The sequence below is a fragment of the Pseudochaenichthys georgianus genome, chromosome 13, assembly GCF_902827115.2.
Source record: "Pseudochaenichthys georgianus chromosome 13, fPseGeo1.2, whole genome shotgun sequence".
NCBI lineage: Eukaryota > Metazoa > Chordata > Actinopteri > Perciformes > Channichthyidae > Pseudochaenichthys > Pseudochaenichthys georgianus.
The window spans coordinates 7,379,537-7,405,041 of record NC_047515.1 but is presented as its reverse complement, the minus strand read 5'-3'; the positions used below and the strand labels follow the sequence as shown (position 1 = coordinate 7,405,041).

Sequence of the window (25,505 nt, the reverse complement as noted above, 5' to 3'; positions counted from 1 at the left end):
AAAGACGGCTTGAACAGCTGAGTATCGCGAGACTTCATCAGCTGTTTAGTCTGTTTTTTTTAGACTGGTGCTGCTCGTTGGTCTACACGTGGGGAGGAGAGGCTGACTTTCCACAGGGACACGTTTAAAAAACTCTTACCATCAATATTGATCTCATCGTGGCGGCACCGAGGACCTTAAAATACTGTAAGTAAACTAAAAAGAGCGCATATGCAACGTAGGTGAAGGACCATGCAAGCCTTTAGCCATCTGCACCATGTTCGAACAGCGTGACTTAGTTCAAATCAAGTCATAAAGCTACAAAACCACATCCATTAACATTTGTTGGCGTCCCTGCAAGCTGTCCAGGGTTTACTGTGTCACCGACTGAGTGCAGTAATCCCATGTCATTGAACTAGCCTACACATATTCCTTTAACATAGTCAGCATACTGAAGCTAGCCTCTTTCCTTGTTGTGTAACTTAGATTACCTTAATTCCCTTTCTCATGAGGGCTCTGTGCATTTACTAACAAAAAGGTCTCGTGTTGTGCATTGTAATGAAAGACTATAGGATGTCGGCAGTAAGAATGTAAGTTAGTCGGCTGTCTTTTTCGCCAGGCCAGCTAATAGGCTAACGGGAAGGTCTGCGGCCCATGCAGGAAAGCAGCACTCCACAAGCGTCCTTAAACCCTGCGTCAGTCTGGGACCCCACTGGTGCATTTGCTGTAAAGCTGTGTGATGAATTGCCTTTATTTTGTGGCCTAAAGCTAGCTCAAAACACGAGGCGTTGGTTTTGCGATAAGCTGCCATGATATCTTAATATGTGTTAATGTCCATAGACGTTTTTACATTGTATTCCGTGTGCGGGGCTAGCCTGCTAACTTCACACTTTGTATCCTTCACTGCGGCCTCCCAGCCAGCCATGCTTTATTCCCAGTAGTGTCACGTTAGCGTTAGGTCACAGCCACCTCTGTTACCGGATTTCATTGCCGACCATGTTACGCCAAACCCGCTGTATTTATCTGTCAATTTACCTTACTGGCAAAACGATGTGAATGTTATCACTTGAGACTTGTATTTCTGTGTATGCATGTATATGAAGCACCGAGCGGCAATAATGAAATTACAGTTTCTATAAATTGTTCTCATTGCATGCTAACATACCGCCCACGTTTATAGTTTCAATGAAGGGTTGTGCTATGTTAACTGAAGTACAACAAGAACTGTCGTTGAACATACTAGCCCCGAGTCTTATTTCTGACATGTAAAACGCACCGTTACCCTTCACAAGCTTACTGCGATGAAACCTTAAACTAGCAGATTCGTTAGGGCAGTCAATGCACTCGCTAGTTTACGGGCTAATGCCTTTAGCGGGTCTGTGTTGTGATGAAATTCTTGTAGCGTTACACGGCGGAGTTTGTAAAGATAGTATTGAGCTAATTACCACACGAGACAACGTGAATGGGATTATTTCTTGCTAGTCACACTCACCGTGTGGGTATTATTAGCACGTAGCTAGCGGCAATGGTTTTGCAAAAAGTTTGCATTATGACCCTCGTGAACAGCAGACAACTCAGTATGGCTAAGGTGCACATCTTCTCTGACATGTGCTTGTAAAGGGAAATTCAACTATTTGGGTTGGGCTATTTGTCATCTAAATTGTGGTTGTTGTAACGTTCTCTGACATGAAGGGTAGTTAAATAAAATTGTAGCAGTGTAGCTCCTTGATGCACAATCAGACAGCGCGCTGGTTTGCAATCTGCACATGCGCGGCTCACACGCAGCTCCCACACAGGTGTTATAATGGTTATAAAGTGTCAACCTTAACAAATGCGTTTCCGGGAACTCCATACAACGTGTCTGCTCGGTGAACATTGTGAAACACTTGTACAACGTTTCACATGTTCAATTTAACAGTGTGTATCAGCCTACTAACCAATATTTCTCCTTATTGGCAATACATTTGTTGAACGACCAGGCTTCTAGTTCTGACGCTATGTTCCGTTAGTACAGAGTAACGGTGTGTTGTCAGTAAGGCATAGAGAGACTGTTCTGTATACAGTGTGCAAGCTGCTTAGGTTCCCTGTGCTCAGCACGTTGTAAATACAGCCTGGCTACAGCCTGACCACTCCCCTATCCAAGGTCACAGTGTGATTCTTGACTTAAAGGTCATGAAAAGCACTAATGAACACAGTCCGACCTGTAAGAAAAGCTCTAGATTAGTTTGACTGCTGAAATGGTAGTAACCTTGCCCAAGGTGATTGTAGTGCTGGCCTCCATTTCACATGTACAGGTTCATCCTTGCCTTTCTGTAACACTTAAGGTGGCCATGATTTATGTTGGGAGCTATGGAGCAATCTATTGATATCATTTTAATTCTGGAGCTCGGGGACTGTCCATTTTGTTTCATTATTTGATGTCAGACATGTTTCTATTAATTTTCCCTTTACTTTTAAGTTTCCTGCAAGTCTCCCCCTACTTATTTTGTAGCAAATTTGATGAACAGCAAGCAGCAGGGTTTGGACAAATTACATTTGATAGCAACGCTCACAATACGTCTTTTGAGTTGTGCTTAAAGTTGGGATCTGCTGTTTTTTATAGCGAGCTTTCTTTCAAGTAAATGATTTGAATGGTATCTCAAGTTTTGTTCAAGTTTGAATTTCTATTAGGAGTAACAGTAGTTTAATTATTCTTATTATTTAACGGCATATTAAATTGCCATATTGTTGATGTATCATAACTGTTGTATTCACTTCAAATCTACATTGTTAATACTTTCCCTTTTGAGATCAACATGTGGCACAGGCGGGGCATTTTAGAAATCCTTCCTGTTGCTGCTTTCAAGGATGCTCTGACATGTAACGGCTTGTTTGGCTTTTCAAACAATGGATCATATTGGTGCAATGCTTTGTGAAAGCTGACTTTCAGAACTTTGATGTCTTAGCAGTCTTGAATGTACAACTAAGAATAACTGAATCTTGCACACTTTACTGCATCTTAAGTACAAAAATGTATGTTATATCACGTTTTTGACCTACTTTTTACTTAACCTCATTTCACCCTTAGAGCTCCCCTATCAGGTGCAGACTGAAAGTCTCACCTTGTATACAAAAAAATCAATGGGGAAAATGTATTAGATTTTGATTACATTTGTTTTTGATAAACCCCTTAGTTTCTTGCATTAATAATTCTAAAGCATCATATGGTGGAGCAGATTAAATCATTAGATTTGCATTTAGATAAATACTGTGTTGTTCAATCCAGGTTATATCCATGGATCTCAGCTTGGATGAAAATGATTTAATATTTAAGCACCATACTAATTAAAAGCTAATTCATTCTATGTGTAAATGTACCTGGCAATAAACCGGATTCTGAAATGAATTCCTTCAGATTAATTGTATTCCCTGGTCCCCCAACCATAACCACTTTGATACTCCAATGTATGTTGTTGCAGTGCTCCTTGTGGCGCAATATAACAAGTAAAGAACAGTTAAGCTTCTAGGGTTTAAATGTGAAATCATTTTTACCAATTTAGTGGTGCAGTGATGATGTATTTTTGTAGGCCGACCCTAAATGTAGGTAAAATTCATAGAAAACTGTGGCTGCGGAACCATTGACGCAACCAGGGTTTTCCCTGATGGTGTCCTTTTTTTTTTATTAACACATAAACTGTTATCTTAAACAAATTTGCTCTGGCACAACAACTTCCATTAGTAACAGAACTTCATTCTGTTACTAATGTGGAAAGTATATCGAAGGACTGCTAGCCTGCATCAGGCCAACAGTTGGTTACGTAGAGCAGGTGGTAGTGCCAGCAGCCATAGAGGTCAAAAGTCCATATATACATATAATATATTTGTGTGTGGCTGCAATGGACGCCCGTGTCTCGGAGCATGGGCGGATATGATTGAGTCATAGCCAAACCATGTGATGCATTCTTAGTGGTGGAGGCAGGCTTGGCCAGGTTTGTTAAGGAAAGGCATGTGCACATGTCCTTTTTTTAACTTGGACAGTCACCACGGCATGAGTTGCAGATATCTGTTCCAATGTGTTCACTGGGGGCAGATTTCCAGAGTACAAGCTGAACATTTAGTCACCCCTGTGACCTTCAACCCAGGGTTACGTTTTGGATTTTAGCAGTTCACTCGTCAATTCCGAATTGTAATGGTTCTTGATTTAAACTGATTGAGTGGGTCAAAGTAGGTCACATGCCCTATATCACTTATTAATATTTCTAAAACCTTTTACACAATGTATATTTGCATTGCATATAGTTTATTGAACCTGTAAATTAAATCTGTTTTGGAATGATATCAATAATTGTTCTAGTTCTGATTTGGTGCACCTGCAAACAACGGCTCCAACATACAGCAGGCAGTAAATCAAGTTTTCTGATCCTGGCCACTGCTTTCAAAAGAAAGGTCAGCATCAGCTGTGTGCTCGGCCAGCAAGAGGTGTTTAAGACTCAAGTACTCCGGTGGTAACTTGATTCACATCGAGAGTAAATGTACCGTTAGGGTTGTGGAGAGATTCATCTGGTGCACCTTTAAGGCGCAACTGTTGTTTTTCTATTTGTAGCTTTTGTCTGCTCACCATGCACCACATTACTGAGCCAATCGCTTCTTGATTTCACAAACTTCGAAGCGGGCAGAGGGTCAAAGAACGTGCTCCATTTGGATCTAATTTACGACTTAGTTTTGGTTCCCAACACTTATTGCAACAAAAGGTTCTCAACTGGTTACACTGTGGTTCATGGTTGATTGTAGATCGGCATAAGAAATATTGAAACATTAAAGGCAAAAAACGAGATCAGGATATCCAAAGTGTCAAGTTTCCAGGTAACTATCAAAGACTTCTTCAGTGCCATGGGTCCAATAACCCCGATTTTAGCTTTTGCTATAATCCTGACCTCAACAATTGCAGAGTTGGGTAGTTTTCATGTGAATATACAAGTGGAATGCCTTTGTAATCTATATTAGGATTTTAAACATGAAAAGTAAAGTTTTTTTCATTCGCTGCTGCACATGGCATCGCTTAAATGTACCACTATATGTTGGGTGAAAGACTAAATCTTAACTCTTGAATCAACTTACAACCAACGGGCAGTTCCACACAGGTTTCCAAATATTTGCCATACCTTTTTATTTAATGTGAAGTGTCCCTTAACTAATACCTATCTGTGTTTGTATTTCAGGTGTAGCTGTTAGTGTCCTGAGGAAATGCCGCTGAGGTTTCGCTCTGTTGTGCCCTACACACTGCCCGGAGTCCTTGCACTGATCGGCTGGTGGTGGTACATCTCACGGAAGAAAGAGCGGCTCATCCGCCATGACAGCCTAGAGGGGACTCCAACTGCTATGGGCCTTAAAGCATCTACCACAGAAGGTAGCAACGGTGTGCTTGACAAAGGCACTCTATCCCCCACAAATGGTACAGAAAGCCCAACCCACAGACCTGCAAAGGACGGTAACCTGAGAACAGAACATGAAAATATTTCACAGGTCCATGTCCAGCACACTGAAGCAGTGCCTTTACAAGAACAAAGTTCAGAGGAAGCTGCCCCTCACCTTGGCAGAATAGGACAAGAGGAAGTCCATAAACCCTCGGTCTCCCCTCTACCTTCACCTGGAGAGGAAGAAACCCTGCAGGTGTCGTCGGAAGACCATAAATACCAGGAGGAAAGCTCAGCACCTGCCTCCCTAGAAGAACCGGAGATACGCCTAGTCAAAGACCCAGCCTCTACACCAGAAGACATTGTTGAAGATGTTCTCTTGCCGTGCCAGTCTTCCAAAGTCACCAGCTCCCCCCCCACAACAACATACCTTTCCGATGCCGAGAGGCCGGAGCCCGAGGGGGAAGTCGCGAAACAATACAGCGCTGTTAATTCACAAGACGAGATCTTTGTTTGTGCCGTCACCCCAGCCAGACTGCAGATGGTGAGGCCATCAGAGGGCAGCACACTAGAGACACCCCCTTCAGAACAGGATTTCAAACACATTCTAACCAGCACGCCTGCCTCCCTGGAACCAGAGTTCACTTCCGTATCTGAGGACGTCCAGGTGCACAGCGGCTGTGGAGAGCAGCAGGATCTGGAGCTCCTAGCAGCTGGCCTCATAACGGAGGTCATCTCGGCAGCCACCCAGGAGGTCCTCGGTGTCACCAGCTGCCAGGGCACAGACAGCAGCACAGCCCTGGACAGCGGCAGACTATTCTCCAAAGAGGAACCAATCCTAGCATCAGCACAGCACCTTCTGACAAGCCCCCCTCAGACGGGCTGTAGAGAGGAAAAGCAAGGGATTCCCAACGGATGCTCCTCGGCTCCGGTATGGGAGCCCGTGGAGGTCAGTCACGAGATTCATCAGACAAACCACGCACAGAGAAGCCACTGGGTAACGCCGTCGCACCAAGCGGCGCTCAGTTCGCCCTCGCTAAGCGCGAAACTGAAAGGCGAGGAATCTGCGGCGCTGACGGAAGACTCGGCCTGCAGCACGTGCCACTCTGAGGACGGCATCAGCAACGAGGACCTCCAGAACAGCGTGTTCAACGCCATCCGGGTTACAGACTTGTCAGCAAGAGAAGCCACGTCGCCTCAAATGCTGGACGAGGCGGCCGCGGAGGCGTCAGTGTTGGCCATTACTGAGGAAAATTCAGAGGATTCTGTGTGTGACATTAAGAGGCTCAATGGAATGGGTCTGAGGAACGGAGCCCACGGGACGTGTGAGGCAGAGACGGACCAGTCCGGAGGTGAGCCATCATTCTGTCAATTATCTCTGTGGCATGATACTTGATATTGATGGAGAATGTTTAAAATGCCATAATTAGGAGGTATACTGTAGTAGTATCTTGTCATGTACCGTTGCTTTTCTGAGGTATTGTGTGTACGGACAATAAAAAGCTCACAGCTGATATTTTATTTTAATCCCCTTTGATTCAAACCATTGTGTTGTAAACTATGCAGAACAGAAAATACAACAAAAAAGACATGACTTGTTAAATATGCCATTACATTTTCCAAAAGTAATATTACAAATAAAAGTAGGCTTTAATTAATTACTTGAAAAAAATATATCATCTCATTTTTTGATTATTTCCCATAATTATCTATTCCTATGTGAACTTTTTAAATGAATTTATTAAATCATTTTTTAAAGTGTTGTTATGCTTTAATTAAATGTATTTATTTTGGCAGCATTATTCTCTCTTTTCAGGTTTCCCCCTTCTTTTATTCCAAAAACTTAGATATTTCTGTCTACATTTCATTATGCCTTTCTGCTTGAATGTGCAAATAAGGGGACTGTCACTCAAAGTGTGTCATGTGGTCACGTTTGTACAGAATGTAAGCGCAATGACCTGAAGCACATCAGGCTGGTTGGCCTCTATATGTAGACATAAGCAGACAACATTGGAAAATGCGTACATTTAATCAGAATAGACACATTTTTTCTTGAATAGACAAGGGGGAATTATTGCACGTGTAAATAAATGCAGCAAATATAGAGAATAGGATGGATCTCTGAAAATAACAAATGCCTGGTTTCCTTTTTGTTAAGAAAAATCTATTTAACTTTTTAATCAAATACATAGCGTCTGCAAAAACTCACCCCTAAAGTAAATGTAAGTGCCATTATACATTCTGTGATTTATATAACAAATATTTTCTAAAATGTTGAAAAAAAATCAACTTGAATTGAAAAAAATAAAGGGGTTCAGATTACACATAAGCCAAAATGACAAACGTATCGCACGAAACCTGTTGCTGCAGCTTTATCCACCATTACAAACTGATGTCATCTACATGATGTTCTCCGCCAGAAATGTGTGTGTGTGGTAGACTGTCTAAGTGCACTCGTCCCTTTTCTTGGTCTTGGGTACGTGTTGGTTTGGCCAAACTGTCGTGGGGCTGCTTTGACAGACCTAATGTCTACCTTCTGTTGCACACCCTAGAAAATTAACGTTGGGTGATTTTCACCAACGCAATTGTTCGCATGACCTTCATTTTGTTGCTGCTGTCTTGAGTTGCATTTTTCAAAAGGCACGTGTTGGGGTGATTTTCACCTGATGTTAGTGATTGAGGGTGAGATATTTTACATTCAGGGTTCACATCTCCCAGTAACTGGTGGACCAAAGTACAAGTTCCCAGCTTCATTATTTAATTTGTTTTAAGGAACTTTTTGTTAACAATTCCCTTATTTTCTCAAATTTTCAATCCTCCAAAGAAGATTCCCCAATGATACCTTTTTTGTTTTGAGACGTTGTATGGGGAAAATAGAAGAGTACTTACATTTGCCATGTATTGTTGTAGTTTAATATATTTTGATGTGGAGTACATTATATCGGGTAAATATACCAGATAACTTATCAATTCTTCAGTTCAGTAACAGTTACTTGAATTGTTTCAGCCCTTTTTTAACTTTAGTGTCCACAGAGCAGGCACTTTGGCAAATAAGGAGGTGACCTTCTCCTATTCATTGTTTCCCCTATATACATTCAGCAGCCCCAATATACATTAAAAGAATAATACGTGGCGCTCGCGTCATCGCCACGGAGGAGCACAGAGAGAGCTAGGGAGAGCACACCTTTTTAACTATTTAATATACTGTGTTGACACAGCTGTATCCATAGATTCATTTTGTGCTCAAAGTGCCCCAGATTGATGCATTTAACTTCAACATTTAAAAACAAATCTTCCCGGGGGTGCCGGACCCCCCCCCTAGGGGATGTGAGGTCCACCCCCAAATAAAACGGGTTAAAATAATTTAATTACATACATTTTATTTGTATTGTTTATGTGGATGTGTAGTATTTGTGTTACTGTATGTTCAATAAAGGTGATTTAGCAAAATACACCTGTAGAGCCACAAGAGCCTTTCTTGTGCTGGCGGACACATAGAAACATATTGGCGGGGCGCACTTCGCACACGCGTTCACATTATGCTGGGCCCGCGTGCCTTAGCACCGCTGCTATGACTCCATCCTAGGGGAGACACTGTATTGCAATAGCCGATTATATGTCTTGTTGGGCGATGTGATTTAGTACTGTTGGCCGAAGTCACTATTGCCGTCTTTTTTTCAAATAACGGGCAAAATCTGAAGGCTGTCAATCACTTTGAAGAACGCTGACTGAGGGCAATCTGCAGTAACTTAACAGTCATTCAAAGGGTGTCTCCTGCTGCACGAGGAATTGTCTCCCCATGGAGGGAGTTTTTACAGGATTTGTATACGAATCCTATGTTCAGAGAGTCTTGCCGACTTCCGATCACTTCCCTGGTAAAAAATGAAGAGGTGCTGCTGTGGCTCTGCAGAGCGTCGCGGGTTTGAACAAAATGAAAACGTCCCTGAAGAAGAAAACGCATTCAAAAAATGTTCTATGCTGCTGCCTACCTGGTGTGACCTACCTACCTAAACTACCGCGGCTCACAGTCTGGGGGCGCAGCGCTGCTACTGTCAGTTTTTGGGGAGAACTTTGTGTGTCAAGGTTAAAAAACAGTGGACCCAGCAAATCTGTAGATGAGGAACAGCTACGTTTCTGACAATTTGGTACATTATTGGTCCAACAGATTAATGCTGTGCAGTGTTTCAAACTGTCTCTCCATGTGGATTTCAAGCATATACAGTACATAGTTGAGATTTGAACAATGTTGTCAGCATTCAGTTTCTCCAAGGATGATTCCCAGTTTGGATGGTTGTGGTTTTTCAGATTACAAATTAGGTGGCCCCTCTATTTTAGAGGGGGGAAACTGTGAAACGGTATTTTTGGCTTCCACATTTTCTTTTTTGCTCAGATTCAGGTTTCTCACTAATAGTCAGAGGTGGGAGTAAGTCCTACATGTGCAGGTCATGTGCAAGTCTCAAGTCTTGACCGACAAGTATCAAGCAAGTCCCAAGTCACTGTGGTGAGGGTCAAGCAAGTCAAGTCAAGTCATACAACATTCTGATGAACAAGCCCAGTTTCCACATTTAAATCAGTGGTTATGAAAATGGATTCAACCCACACTATGATCTTCATTACATACACAGTTAATCATTTGAAATCTAATTTAGACCGATGACAATCATATTAGATCCATATTAACCCTAGAACTGCAGACACTTAAAAAGTTAAGCGATGCTTAATCGATTTGAAACCAAGTCTAATGTAGCTTAAACTTAACGTTAGCATTCTAGCTAACACAACACATTCACGCACCTTTCTCTGTGGGTTTTTTTTTTAGTGACGAATGAAGTTTGTCCTGTCACTGATCTTTATGCTGCAGACCCTGCATACCGCTGTTCACTACAAAAACAAACACAAATATTTAATTTTAAACAGTCAAGTCCTTTCAAGTCATCTATCTCGAGCTCAAGTCTCAAGTCATGAATACCAAGTCAAAGTCAAGTCTTTTATCAATGTTAGTCAAGCAAGTCTCAAGTCAAAAAATATGCGACTCAAGTCATTTGACTCGAGTCAAGTCATGTGACTCGAGTCAAGTCATGTGAGTCCCCACCTCTGCTAATAGTTTATTTAAAACAAAAATACAGCCGTGGCTTTTTACTAAGCAACCTCTATTATGGGGCAGGCAATTCTTCCCTAAACACATGCAGGCTTATATCTTATTTTCATGGATATTTGGAGCCATAAACGCGTCGGTTGTATTGATTTTTTTTCTCTCTCCATAAGACAAGTTCCCTCCCATTTGAAAGTAGAGTGATAAGAGGTAGAATGATGTTTGGACACACATCGCTTTTATTTGTATGTAATGCCGTAATATACCTGCACTGCAAAAACCAAAAGTCACTGACATTAATTTGAATTCATATCACGCTACCAAAATGTGACCGATGACTGTGTGTGTGTGCAGGCTCTGATGTGAACAGTATGGACTCTGTGGACAGCGGCTGCACGATGGGGGCTGGGGAGATCCAGAGTAACCACGGCGCCACCTCCGACCTCGTCATCTGGGAGATCGAGGTGCCAAAAGTGAGTCCGGACTTCTGGAAGTGACACCTGAATTCTAAGTGTGGCAGGATTTGATCCCCCTTCACACCATTTCTGAAAAAATGCTAATGTTTGCTGCAAATCAGTTATTTAATGTTATATTGGCTATTGATAATATTTAAGGAATTAGAATAAAAGCTTAAAATTGTAGGCAATATACATTTTAAAGTCAATATTGATGTCAGTCTTGATTCTAAGGGGAAGGGTTTCAACTTGCTTAACTTTGGCAACCTCATGCAGACAAGAAACAACGAAGATTGCACCCTTGACTCAGTTAAGTTAACTATAAATGATATTGCTGCATGATAACGATTTATATTTTTTTTATTATTTATACCTTTCATTTTCAAGGCAGCAAGTTCACCCCTCCAAAAGTTGCAATATGGGGCATTTTCAACGTACAGCAGCCATTTACAATGTAGTCAAATTACCAACAGGAAATAGCACATGTATCTGCTGCTCAAACACGTCCTGTTACAAAAAAAACAGTCACTGAAGGAAACATTTGCCCAGTGGTTAAAGGAAATTACCAAAGCCGTTTTCAAAGATAAACTTGTCTGAAATGTGAGTTGTTTTTTTGTGAGGAACCATTGGACTAAAGTAGCAAAATGAAACCTTTAATACAGTGGGATAGAATCTTGAAATGTATCGATCCATATGTGACAACATGCTGACCAAATCCCCTCTTGGCATAAATAGAGTAGTTACCACTGCGGAGAGTTTACAGCCAGTGTTGTTTTAGTTCAAAGTAGCTGAGACGATATGTATTAAGATGTTCAGGGTTCAATTCGTGATCTGTTTTATTTTCTATTTTGGATACGTTTGCTCCACGGTTGTGTAAATTAACTTTTGTTTCCTTCCTGCTCCAGCATCTTGTAGGCCGGTTAATAGGGAAGCAGGGACGATACGTGAGTTTCCTGAAGCAGAACTCGGGTGCAAAGATCTACATCTCCACCCTGCCTTACACTCAGGAGTTCCAGATCTGCCACATAGAGGGTGAGCCCCCCCCCCCCAAAAAGAAAACACATTCAAACGATTTAAACTCCAAATGTTATCATCAGTGTTGTTTTTAACCACCCCTAAAACCTTGTGTTTCTCTCCAGGTACGCAGCAGCAGGTGGACAAAGCCCTGTCTCTGGTCGGGAAGAAGTTTAAAGATCTGGACCTGACCAACCTATACGCACCCCCCCCACCACCACTCACATTGCCATCACTTCCCATGACCTCCTGGGTAAGGCTGGGCTCTCTGGCTGCTCTCTGTTTACTTAATGCCACCTAAAACGATGTAGGCAGTAGCATGACTTTCAAAGAGACAATTTGGTGCTAGTTGGAGTTTATCACATACTTTTCCTGAGAGTTGGGTCCAGAGGCACATTTCAGTCGTTTCTACAACTCTTGATCCGTCTTTCTGTAGAGTAACATGGTCATGTCACAAACGGTTTAGTCTATATCTGACTCAACAGACATATGCAAATAAAAACTAACTGGTGATGTCTGCAGTCACGGACTTGCTCAGTGCGATAGTGAACCAGACACAATACCAAAACCTTCATGAGTGTGGGTACACTTCGCTCAAGTTAACACAACATGCACAAAATAAGTCTGAAACTAGACAATGCAACATTTGTGATTAGTGGAGAAATGAATGAGAAGGTATGAAGTGTAATTAAGGTATAGTGCTGGCTGAAACAAAGAGAACAGGTTTACTTCATACCAAACAAACTATTTAAATATTTGAACATCTGAAGTGTGTACATGTCCAATGAAATGTTATTAGCCACTGCCCTGGTCACAATAGTTATGGTGAAGCACCACAAGAGTGTGCTGCAGTTCTGTGAGGTAAAGAAATAGTGCAGGTTCATTCTCCTTTTGGCAGAACTGGAAAACCTTGGAAACTAAGTGAAGACAACAATAGATGTCATCGAGAACTTTTTAGCCAGCCACTGTTTACCTTTAGATCTGCTCAAAACGAGAGCTGCTGCTGCTGCTGCACTCCGCAGTCCACACTCATCTGATTCTCGGTTATTACTTAATATTCTGCCTTATGGTGAAGCAGCCGCTCGGTCAGCAGGGCACATCACAGCCGTAGTGCTTATCGACGGCAGCACATTGACAACAGTGGAGCAGTTAAAAAAACGCAGTATTCGTACGGCCGCTCAAACTGCAAATATTATTCCTCAGGAGTTTGTCAAGGTTTCACTTCCGAGTTTTTCTTTAAACATTTATGAGTCGCTTTTCGACACCGCAACCTCTCCAGCGCATCACTTAACTCTGCGGTGTTAAATTAACGAGGGCATTGATGCGCTTCCTACGGCCAACCACTCGCATTGAAGACTATTTAATTACTTAGCCAGACGCTACATTGCAGGCACAGACCCTCAACAGTAGCAAATTATTTGCGGCAACTAAATAATATATTTTTGAAAAAGATAGATTCAGGAGGATGTCAAAAAAAGAATGAAGTGGGCGTGAAACAGGATAAGGACAACTGGCACAGCCACGACTCGTGATCCAGACACTAACTTTATTAAGGCCATCCTGCCATGCTTGGTTAACGAATGAAATGTATGGGATAGAGATAGAAAAGAAGAAAGGTCAAAGTCCCCCTGACTGTCTTAGCTTATAGCAGCAGGGGCTGATCCAAAGCAAGCCTCAACCAGACCTCACTATAAGCGTTATCATAAAGGAAAGTATTAAACCTGCTCTCAAATGTCGAGAGGCGTCTAGCGCAGTGGAGAGAGCAGGTTCAAACCCCACTGCAGTCCGCATGTCGTTGTGTCCGAGACACTTCACCCCACATTGCTCCTGTGGGGATTGCCCACAGTATTGAGTATGTAAATCGCTTTGGATAAAAGCGTCCAACAAGTGACATTTGTTACTTGCTCTTATTGTACTTTTGGAGACTCCTATAACCCTCATTCTTGGAACATAATGCCACAGTGGGGCATTAGGCTACTAAGGGCTCTTGAAGATAGAATGGTACCTGTCCATTAAGGGCTTTGTATGCAAGGAGAAGAGTATTACATTTGATTCTTTATTATTATACAGAGCTAGTGAAGAGTAGCTAATTCTGCGGCAACCTCTTTCCTCCCTTGTCTGCCTGTTCTTTTACAACGCTGTCGCTAACGGTTGCCTCCCTGTCCTCCCCTCAGCTCCTGCTCCCCAGCGGGGTGACGGTGGAAGTAATCGTGGTGAACATCATGTCTGCAGGTCACGTGTTCGTGCAGCAGCACACCCACCCCACCTACCACGCGCTGCGGAGCCTCGACCAGCAGATGTTCCTCTGCTACTCCCAGCCGGGCACCCCCGCCCTGCCCTCACCCGCTGAAGGTAGGCCGGGTCACACACTGATGTTTTAAACGAGAGCTACAACGGCACCTCCCACTGTTCATGATGGTTCTTATCTGTGACTTACACTACAGTGTGCAAACAAGTACCTCCAGGTTTGTGTTAGTTTCACTTGTCACCAGTAACTGTAACAATACCATATTGTGAATTACTGTTAAAAATACTTTAAAGTACAAAAGTATTGGCATCTAAATATATATAAACGCTAAAAGTAATCATTATGTTTGAGAAACGTATGCATGAAATAACTGGATTATTATTATTTATTTTTTTATGCAATAATGTCTCAGCTGGTAAAGTGGATCGAATTTGACTATAATTAAAATAATACTTAATATACTGCAGCTTGGTGTCCTAACCCATGATTATATTTAAATGTTTATTTATTAGCTGATTTTGTATTGGTTAATAATACACACACACACACACACACACACACACACACACACACACACACCTGCATTGCATAATAAATGCAGTGAATCATTTGCAGCTGAACATTGAAGAAATATTGAAATGGTGTTTTTTCAAGAGGATCTGTACCGAACAAGGATTTGTATTTATTTGTAGAATACGGTTTATAGGCCCGGACTTCTCTGCAGCTCCAAACTATTGAATTCATTCATGATATTTGTTCCTATTTTGCCTTTACCAAATGTTGAGCTTACTGCAAAATTGGACATTGCACACGTCAATCTGTGAATATTTTAACAATCAAGCAAAAACAAAAGTAGCATAGAACTCCTTATCAGTTAGAAAGCCCTCTTTTCCTGCTCCCGGCAGCTTTAATATTGTTCCTATTTGTCTGTGTGTTGCAGTTGGTGTGATCTGTGCAGCTCCGGCGGTGGAGGGAGCCTGGTGGAGAGCTCAGGTCATTACCTTCGACAAAGAAACCAATGAAGTGGAGATCAGATACGTCGACTACGGAGGCTACGACAGAGTTAAGATCGACACACTACGGCAAATAAGGTGAGTGTCGGAGGTTTCTCGCAAAAGAAATGTAGAATAAACGGAATGGAAGGGCATTTCTTAAATCCGGCTCATCGTAGTTTCATTGTGGCGGTTCAAACTCTGCTCTCCAAAAGGGCTTGACCCAGAGTAACCCTTGTACAGGTTACGTGATCTTTTGTGTGTATATTAAAATGCAATTCTCGTTTTTATATTCCTATAGATTATATATTTATTTATTTTTACTTTAACTTAAAATAATCCACATAATTGTACATTTTCTTTTGTGGCCAATTGGAATTATTAAAGGTCCCATGTCAAGGCCATTTCTACTGATCATAGTTCCAGTGTTGAGGTCGACTGGAATAGATTTACATTGTTCAATGTTCTAAACTCACATTGGTTTCTCAAACAGCATCTCTGTATAGTGTGTATTCACTCTCTGTCCTACACGGCTTGTTGGAGCTCCTGCCCCCCCTCCCTATGAGCCCACTGTGCTCTGATTGGTCAGCTTGCCCACTCTGTTCTGATTAGTCCACCACCGTTACAGCACCCTGCACGCACACTTTGACGATTATGTATTGGTTTTGTTTCTTAAATGTAGGTGGTTTGACGAGCATCAGGCCTAATCCGCAACTATGTCACACAGAGGAAGGCTCAACAGTGTTTAATTGCAAGCACCCCCCACATAGCAAATGGCGAAATGGTTTAGTTACAGGTGTTCCAAATGGCAAATAGTTTGTTTCAGTGTAACTATAGTAGGTTTTTACATTTATAAAAGTGACTAAAGTAAGTTTTACATGTGTCAGTATGAAGTCCATCTCTGTGAGTGTGTCCTCAACAAGTGGACGTTTTTTAGATGATAACTCTTGCAAGCAGCAATACCATAGGAAATGCACATTTATATATATTGTAACATGTTGTCTGACTGATTTATTATTTTTATTTTTCAGATCTGATTTTGTAACACTACCGTTTCAAGGCGCCGAAGTATTGCTCGACAGCATCGGCCCACTTCCAGGTACAACGTTGTTTGTGTAACAGTCTTAACCTGTTAAGCCCCATGGGGGCAAAACGCAACATCTTGTAAGAAACAGCATCTGAGGGCTTCTTAACATTTAACAAACTATGAATGTGTCATATCCACTTAACCTGTCAAGCCCCTTAGCCCCCGCCGGTGTTCATATCATCAGCTAACTGATGATATGAACAATTTTTACCGAAACAAACAAGTCTCACAAATGAGCCCTGAGCGAAAGAATGCTAACGTACTTAGCACAGAACACTAGGTATAAATACTTTATTACTTATCGAATCTGCACAAACAAGCTTTGCCAGCAAGCTGGGATTCCACAGATTCTAGAGGTATTGGTATAATCACTGAGCGATCAGAACTCGCGACAGGGGAAACAAAACCAGACAACACACGACGTAGCTTTAGGTAGCAAAAAACTGAGATATGCTTATTCTGATCAAAAGTGTTCTTCAATGGCATTAAAACTATAAAAACGCAGCTGAAGGTTAATCCAATGTCTGTCACTTTGAAAATGTTTTTGATAATCCTTAATTCAATTGTTATGTAAAAGACTGACTTTTCATATTAGCTGCTAATGATAGCTTCCAGAGTGTATGACACCTTCCTGTGTTGGGTATTCTGGCTACACGTCACTCTCACTCCTTATTTGGTAACGTGTGTGTGTATGTTGAACTTCCCCTCGATTCCATTGGCTCTAACGGTTAAAAAGAGGTGTCAATCATCAAAATCGACCAAGGGGGGCCAGAGATCGGTCAAATGACCCCAGAAGTGGTTTTCTTTTGCTAAATCTCTCTAAAAAGGACACATTTCCACTTGTTTTGCATCAATCTTGATACAGGGTACTTATTATGTTATAGTTTGGATTCCTAAAGCTTTTAGTCTACTATCCCATCATTCAAGGGTGGTTTTCACTATAAGTAGGCTAATGTTTTTTGTTTTTTTTGGACGGACACAATAATTTACATTTTTTTACTATGTTCAATCTGAATTTACTTTAAATTAAAAACAATTCTTATATAGATTCTGACTTTTCTACATCCATCTCACAGGTTTATCATTGCTTTGAGAAAAAAGATTATTAATTTACTCCTTTTTTAGAAGCGACGATATAGTCATTTGTTCTGGGAATGCCATTTTCGAGCCGGAGACCTGAAAAACAGCCTTGGGGCTTAACAGGTTAACTCTTAACACTTGCCCAATAACTCAATAAACCATAAACCTGTATATGCCTGAAAACAATAGGCCTGATACTACAAGGGCAGTGCCAGTATTCCAAGGCTGCGTCTCATATGGTGTTCTTCTGTACTTGCATGGCAAAATGCACCATTAGCCCCCTTGATGGTAAACCCATAATGGTCAAAAAGCTATTTGTGGAACGCTGCCCAATATAAATCACACGAGACCAAAGGGAAGCTTCAGGTTTTGTGTTGCTCTTTTTCTGACATATTGAAATGTCTCCTTCCCCCCCCCCCCCCCCCCCCCCAGGAGAGGATCAGTTTTCCACAGAGGCCACAGCAGCGTTGGAGGAGATGACCCGAGGAGTTGCTCTGCTCGCACAGGTGAGCCCCCCCTCTCTAAACTCCTCACCAGAGTGAGTCTTCTGCAGCTCACTGACCTCCTGTGTTTCCCTCTCTGTAGGTCTCAAACTACGACAACAACACGGGACTGCCTCTGGTCCACCTGTGGAACATGGTCGGAGACGAGGTACGGTGTTCACATTATCCATAATGCTCTGTATTGGACGTGACACCGAATACTGGTGCTGTTATGGCCCATCTTTGAAAAGACTTCCACATTTCTTTGTTGCGAACTGTCATTATGAACACACGTTTTTGACACCATAGCTGTTCCTGAAAAGAGCTCGAATGAATGCAATGCATACATTGAAGTAATAATTATATCAACAGCATAATCATCATAATTAGTTTTACTGTTAATGGAGTTTTCACATATTTTTAACACCGTACAGAAAATCTTGTTACAGGCGACTAACAAGATTCTTTAGGACGTTTGTGCCACCATAACAAGCAGGGATCAATCCCCGTTGTCCAAACTAAGATATGCAATAGACTTTATTTTGTGGGTCGAGAAGAGAGTGAAATGAAGATGGTAAGGTTTAAGTAAAGAAAAGGGATCATGTTGCATGTGCATATTTGTAATATGGATGTGACAGGAATTATTACCAAGTTTATCCCAGAAGTCTGTAAATGGGACGGTATGTGTTTCTACTGTTCTGTATGTAAAGTAGGTACCGGGATCAGGGCTTAAGTCTGAACGTAGGATGCAGGCGCCGTCACGTTACAATCCAAAAGAACACAGTAAACACACTATTGACCTGTCTGAAAGATGCACCCCTTATTTTTGGGTTATTTTTTGAAATTGTCAACAAGTGAGTTGAAAGGCAGGAGGATAGCTAGCTAATGTTAGCTGTTAGCAGCTGCAGGGTAGCACAGTCCTGCTTGGTTAAACAACAGCGCTAACGGATGTTCCACTGACTTGCATTTTGATGCGTTCAACTTTTTTTATTTGATAAATTGTGTGAACATTTTTACTCGACTTCCATTTTACTTGACCTATTATTCAACATTTTAAATTTTTTATAAAATATATTTATTCTATTTAATTTATTCTTAACTAGAGCAACATTCACAAAATCTAATTTCCCCTGGGATAAATGACTTATTCTGAATCTGATTTATTCAGTATACAATAGCATTGTATGACTGTACATTCTAACAAAATGGTGATATAGTCAAATGTAAACTTGTACATTTAGTTTTTGTGTGACCAAATACAATTATAACCAGTTTAACTTCCTCGCACTAGCATATTATTTTACATCGATAAAACTACTAATGTCAAACTATTCGTTTTCAACCACGCAATAAAATGAGTTTAGAAAATCGTGGAATTTCACTGGTATTGGAATTGACCAATACATTTCTGGCATGCCATCATTTGTTAGCGATCGCCATATTTAACCAAAACGGCCAATAAAGTCCAAGTTGCATACTGTGACTTGTCACACTTCATTAATATAAGCTTTTTCAGTGCAGGCCTGTTCTCCATTATATTCTAGCATCATATCATGTGAATAAGGTCTCTATAATGTGTTTAATACTGTGTCTCTTGGTGTTTCAGGTGATTTCAGTGAACCGCACGCTGGCAGAGAGGGGTCTGGGAGTTTGGGTGGAGGGATTTTGAACTCCTAAAATGCTCTGATCTCCGCCCCCCACCACCACCCTCCGTACTCTTTTGTGATCAGCAGCGAAACACACACACACACACCACTGGATTGAAGATTGTTTTTCCTTTTCATTTTTTTCTTTCGTTTTTGTTCTCTTTTTTTTTCTTCCCTTTCCTTTTTGAAAAGAAATTAAAAAATTTGCGGGCATAATCCACGAGAACAGCACTGCTTCAAAAGAATCCTCCCCCAACTGGTTCTTGTACACAAAAATAACTCAAAGAAAGAGGGAAGAGGTACTTGTAAAGAAAAAAAACCTTTTTTAATATCTATATTGTAACTAAATAAAGGTTCAACCAATATTTTTCCCATCCTACCTAATTTGTGGCTCTGGGCCTTTGATCACTGACTGGATCGTGGAAGGCCTCCGTCACTCTGCAGACACTGTCAACACTGACTCTGACCACTACATTTCAAAGTATATTAGCAGGTTTTTGTGTGGATACAACGTGGGGGCAGAAAGGAAAGAGACTGATGGTGATGGTGGTCCCTGGTGGAGCACCCTGCTGCTGCTGCTGCTGCTGCTGCTGCACCTCGCACCAGTCTATAACCCACCTTTCTCCACCAACTGTTCAACCTCCCAGACAAAATGCCATCAAACATCTTTTGAAAATTCGAAATTCAAGGTTTTCTTCCACTCGATGTTTTCACGATGCATTTTTTGCAGTATACAGCCTAGTCGTTACAGTGTGTTTGTAAACCTCTAAGAAATGTTTGATTTTTAAAACTGACAGAACTGTTAAGATCACTCCCATTTGGTGATGGCACCTCCAAGAAACACTTGCTAACAGATGGTTAAACATCTCAATCTGAAGGAAACACTACATTGAGTTTTACCTAACAATATTTCATGTTGGTCCAATTACTATATGGGTGTCTTCTGGTTAAAAAACGACAGGCTTACTGAGGTGTGATCCACTAAGTGTTATTAGAGTGCACAGCAAACGGCACGGTGTGCACAAGCTGCAGGGCCTTGTTCTTCATATCGTCATTGAGGAGCTTGGATTTGAACTGGTTGTAATGGCAACATGTCGGAAAAGTCTGACTTTATGGGTCAACTCCCAGTCTTCATACAAACCTTGTAAGAGCCATGAGTGCAATACTGTAATCTGTTAGACAACCCTGATACTGTATTAATAAAAACACATTTGGGCAGAATACTTAAAGTATCATTTAGAATGTTAAAAGTTAGGATGTTACTGAAGAGAAATAGGCGCATGGAAATTATGTTTTTTTTAAATATATAATTCTGGGGGAAAAGTCAGGCTTTAATCTCAGAATTCAGAAAAAAATTACTTTTTGTCAGATCTCAAATTTGATTTCCCATGTGGCCCTAATTGTATTAGAAAAATATATGATCGACATAAAACATTTAAATAATGTAAACGGTTGTTCTGTCGGAATAAAAACCTTGAAGTCGTCGGGACACATAGATGTCAGTTTACACATAAACCTGTCCTTTGTTACTGTTTGGCCAAATCCAGATCATTTTATCGAGTTAGGAATTTAAACCGGAATTAAGAAAATCTGGATCGACTCAACACACAGTGAAGAAACAGACATGGAAATAGGAAAAAAGTTACATAGTTTCTATTCAAACCTTTGAATGAGTTGAGGTTATGCTGCTTTATGAAACCTTCCTCTATCTAAATTTGAAGAACAAGGTCCTGCTGAACGGGGATAACCACTTGTTTTTGTTTTCACTTCAGTCTGCATCCGAGTACAGATGTATCACCATAATGTGTATGCAGTGTGGGACCTTCCCTGTGTTTGCACTTCAATGTTAGACTCGGCCTGATGAGGCGGAAAGGGATCCATTTCCACAATAACTGTAATTCTAAATAACATTAACATGAAATGCGTTGAATATTTTATGGAATCTCTTTTCAATGGACTTCAAATCACTGTTACCCTAGCAATAAGGCAGCTTTATTTTGAAATTGAATGACAGGATGGGGAACAGGGGCGGGCTTTAATCGTACATTTTAGCACTACTAAGAAAGTTAACAAAACACCTTAACATCAAATCATTTGAATAATGTATCTCAGGAATGGTTGATTAGTGAATCATGCAGGATTGTGCTTGAATGACGGGGATTGTAAGAAATGCATACATATATGTGTGTGTGTGCGTGTGTAGTTAAAGGTGTTGGTGCTGGAATGGGAGCAGTAGCCATATCGTCTGTTCTAGGCCTGTGTGCATCCTTCTTCCTTTTCACATAAACTGTCTGTCCCTTCATTTTTAAATCCAGATAACTGAAGACAAACCCTCAGTACACCTTTTAAACATCAGTTTGATCAAACTAGAGTTGTGTTCATTTCTCTGTAAATAAGATATTTGACTGTACTTTTCTATAACACTGGAGAGAAAGATATAAAGGGAACATTTATATTTTTTGTTTCTGTTTTGGTTTGTTCTGGTTCATCCTGCCTCCCCCTGTACCACACAATGGTCTCGACTGTGGGACTGATTTTAAGTGTTTGCATAGCTAGACAAGTCATCCTTTGATTATTTAAATGGGTGTGGAGCTTTTTGTGCCCAGAAGCATTTAACATGTACAGATCAGTTTTTGCTAGGCTCATCTTAAGTTTGATTTGTTGATTGTACAGATCTATTAAGGGAAAAAATAAAAGTTATTGAAAGTGTTTATGGTACTTTTTTCTCCACTCATTGCTCATTGATGAAGGTGTTTATGGAAGTTCTAGGTAATTCAAGTTCTGTCGTCCAATGTACATTTGAGGTATGGCTATACATAATGCTATAAATAATGTCTCAATATTTATTATGCGATACCTGAAATATATATTATTTTGAATCCCTAAAGAGGCCCTGATATGCTTTATGTACTGTACTTTTCCCTTTCCTGTAGTGAATTCTATAGGTTTGTGTGCATGTCAATGGTCTGAAAAGGCTCAAATCCCTGTGTTCCCTCCGGAGGGAGTTTCTCTCCCACACACTGACTGAATACACATTCTTCTGCTCGGTTATGGCCAAAATGATAATCACAATTATTTTTGATCAATATTGGCAAAATTAGGATTATTTATTTATGCTAGTGAGAACAACTTTTTTTCCCCCTCTTTAACATTTTTATAAACACAGTAGGCTATGCTTTCACCTGAATGTTGTGCGCAAAAAGAAATCTTGTGCCGTTACATGCTTTTCCAGTTATTACCCGTCCCCTTGTGTTTTATGTAGCTTTTTCTGCATGTAACGGTCTGCAGAGTCACAAACCCTCAAAGTGCACCCTGTAGCGAGTAACACTCTTAACACAGAAAATACCTGTCTGTGCTGCCCCAGAACGCCTCGTTGGACATTTTTCTTTTTCCATTGTTTTCTTCCGGGAACCAAGTGACGTAACGACGACCCGATGGACCAATTGGTCCAAATGGACCAATCCTCAGAGCCGTTACGTCACGTCCGCGGAGCCGTTACGTCACGTCCGCGGAGCCGTTACGACGTTACAGTTTTTCTCGATTGCTAACACACTAAAATTCTACATAAAGCACAATTATTTTAACTGACACTCAAAGAGCAAAACATCTCCAAAACTCTTAACACGTTTTCAGCTTTTCACACAATTTGCAAATCAACATGGCACTTTTTGCAAACCACTGCACACGTTTCTCCACGTAAGACACAGGAATCTGACATAAAGTCACGTGTTAGCAGGTTTAAAACACTGATATTCAAAATGCCTCACACATGGACCAATGATCAAGAAACACGTTCCACCTGACCAAACACCTGATAGCATCATTGTTGGCTCATCAATCAGGATGTTAGCACTATAAAAAGACCACAGGTGAGTACTTTCTTACAGCCAACATGGAAGCAAGAGGAAGAGGTGGGCTGAGAGTGAGAGGAGGACGAATGAGAGGTAGAGGTAGAGCTGGAGGGAGAGGACGTGGACAAAGAAGAATACTCTCTAATGAAATGAAATGTTATCAACCATGGTTTGACGATGAGAGAGGCTGGACACAGGGTTCAGGCTAATCTAAGCCGATGTACTGTTGCCTCTGTACTCCGGACACTTAGACTTGAACACAGGTTAGTTACCAGTTTGTAGCTCTGCATACTTAATGATATATCAGAGCTTATATCTGTTGTGTGAAACGTATTACTTCATTACTGTCATTGAATTGTTGGCATGTTGCAGACTATAACTGTACAAAGATCCTGCACAATGTACTGTGGTAAACTTACCTTTATGCAACACAGACCCTGACCGACCACTATATCTTTGTTGTTTATCTGAAGGACTGAGAAACAAAGAGGTGGAAGGCTAAGGGTTTCCAACGAGGCACAGGAAGCAGCAGTTACAAACTGGGTTTTGGCAAACAATGCCGTCACACTTAGAGAGATCCGAAGCATAGTAACTATGTGCTGAGATGCATGTTGCACAATGTTATCTTTGAATACAACTCATTTGTATTTCTTCATTTACTGTATTTCTGTAAACTCAAGCAATCTTTCTCTGCAGAACCCTCTCTGAACAGAGCACAGCCCATAACAGATGGAAGTGCTTTAGATTATGCTCAGCAGTGTGTAGTTGGGTGGTCAAACCATCTAGTATTATGAATGAAGTGTGTTATATTTGGTGCTAAAGTTTGCATTTGGAAAGTGTTTATGTAGTTTTGAGTGCAGTTCTTCATTAAGCTGGAGAATTGGGTGTTTTGCACTTTGGGTGTGTGGTTTTGTGAATTGTGTTTAGTGTTCTGAGAAACTGAGCAATTAAAATAAAATGTGTGTTAGCAATCGAGAAAAACTGTAAGTAACTTCCTCACACACTGGCCGTTTCTCAATCGCGAGGATGCTTGCTTGGTAGCACATGTCTTCCGAGTCACTTCCTTCAGAAGCTAGGCAAGAATCCTTCCTGGCATTCGGAAAACGAAGAGTGGAACAGGCTAGCAAGTGTGCAGGTTTGCGTCATATGAGAGGCCCCGCCTTACATTTTCCGCCACAGATTTAGGGAAATTGGTCCGTGCGCAAAGCATTGTGGGGATTTGAAGGACGCAAAGTCTACCCATGTGCAGCCTCGAAATTACCCCCAAACCAAGGACGTGGCCTCGGCCAATATTTGGCGCACCAGGACTGTTCCAATGTCCAGTATACTTGGAATTCCAACAAGGCCGATATGCGTATGCATATCTTGGTATGCGGTGCAATCACACCTACCTCCCTCGAACACAGCCACCAGCAGCCCATACACCATCACCCCCACCTACACAGCAGCCAGCCCCACTGTCTTGGAAGATGGACAAAGACCATTACACTGCTCCCCCTGTCTTTACATTTATAATGAATAGTTGGTTGAAAAAGTTCTGATATTGTAAATATTGAGATTTTACTGTTTCTTATGTTAACATAAATTGTTAGTTGAGAAAAAAAAGTTCTAATGCTCAATTTGTATTTGTGCACATCACATGAACCTTGGTATGGAATATAAAGTCATGAATCAGTCCTGATGTAACCTTTCTGTGGTGAGAATAGAGGGATGGAACTATTTTACTCAAAATTCTAATTTACACATTTTCATTTTAGACATGAATAACACATTTATATTAGGCCTATAGTGTAATTCATATATTTCACAACTTGTGTGAACCAAAGACTTTGGTAAACCAAATCTAAAACGTGAAAGATGACATGAGTAAATGAGTTGAAGTTTTCCAAAAGTCGGATTTCTCATTTTCAGCTATAAGTATCTCATAAGACAGTGCTCTAAGGTGAGTGACTTGCATTTATATCAAGAGCAGAGACTGTCCTGAGCATTTTAATATGTAACATATGGGGTGCCATGTTATAAGAAGTACATTTAAAAGGTGATTTAAGGAGATGTCTACAAATCAAGAAAATGCCCTTATACTCCAGAGGATTAAGGAAAAGGGTAAGGCAATTTTATTTTAAGACATATTGATATATTGTTTGAATCTGGAATAATGTACAATTCACAGCACAGCCTCACAATGT

At 41.0% G+C, this 25,505-nt stretch overlaps 1 protein-coding gene across 1 annotated transcript; it reads left to right on the top strand.

Moving 5' to 3' along the window:
- On the top strand, window positions 1-22,179 carry akap1b (A kinase (PRKA) anchor protein 1b). The gene is made up of 11 exons (XM_034097013.1): window positions 1-186; window positions 5,178-6,724; window positions 10,819-10,937; window positions 11,825-11,951; window positions 12,059-12,186; window positions 14,108-14,285; window positions 15,122-15,272; window positions 16,205-16,272; window positions 17,773-17,846; window positions 17,926-17,991; window positions 19,429-22,179. Exons 2-11 carry the CDS (start codon window positions 5,203-5,205, stop codon window positions 19,489-19,491), a joined length of 2,496 nt encoding a protein of 831 aa, XP_033952904.1. The 5' UTR covers window positions 1-186; window positions 5,178-5,202; the 3' UTR covers window positions 19,492-22,179.
- Window positions 22,180-25,505: the final 3,326 nt, after the last annotated feature.

What these genes read in the sequence shown, in the direction of transcription:
- akap1b (XM_034097013.1), top strand. Translation starts at nt 5,203, where the DNA reads ATGCCGCTGAGGTTTCGCTCTGTTGTGCCCTACACACTGCCCGGAGTC. An exon ending in AGAGACGGACCAGTCCGGAG is followed by an intron (nt 6,725 to 10,818) that starts GTGAGCCATCAT and finishes GTGTGTGTGCAG; the next exon opens with GCTCTGATGTGAACAGTATG. An exon ending in GGAACATGGTCGGAGACGAG is followed by an intron (nt 17,992 to 19,428) that starts GTACGGTGTTCA and finishes TTGGTGTTTCAG; the next exon opens with GTGATTTCAGTGAACCGCAC.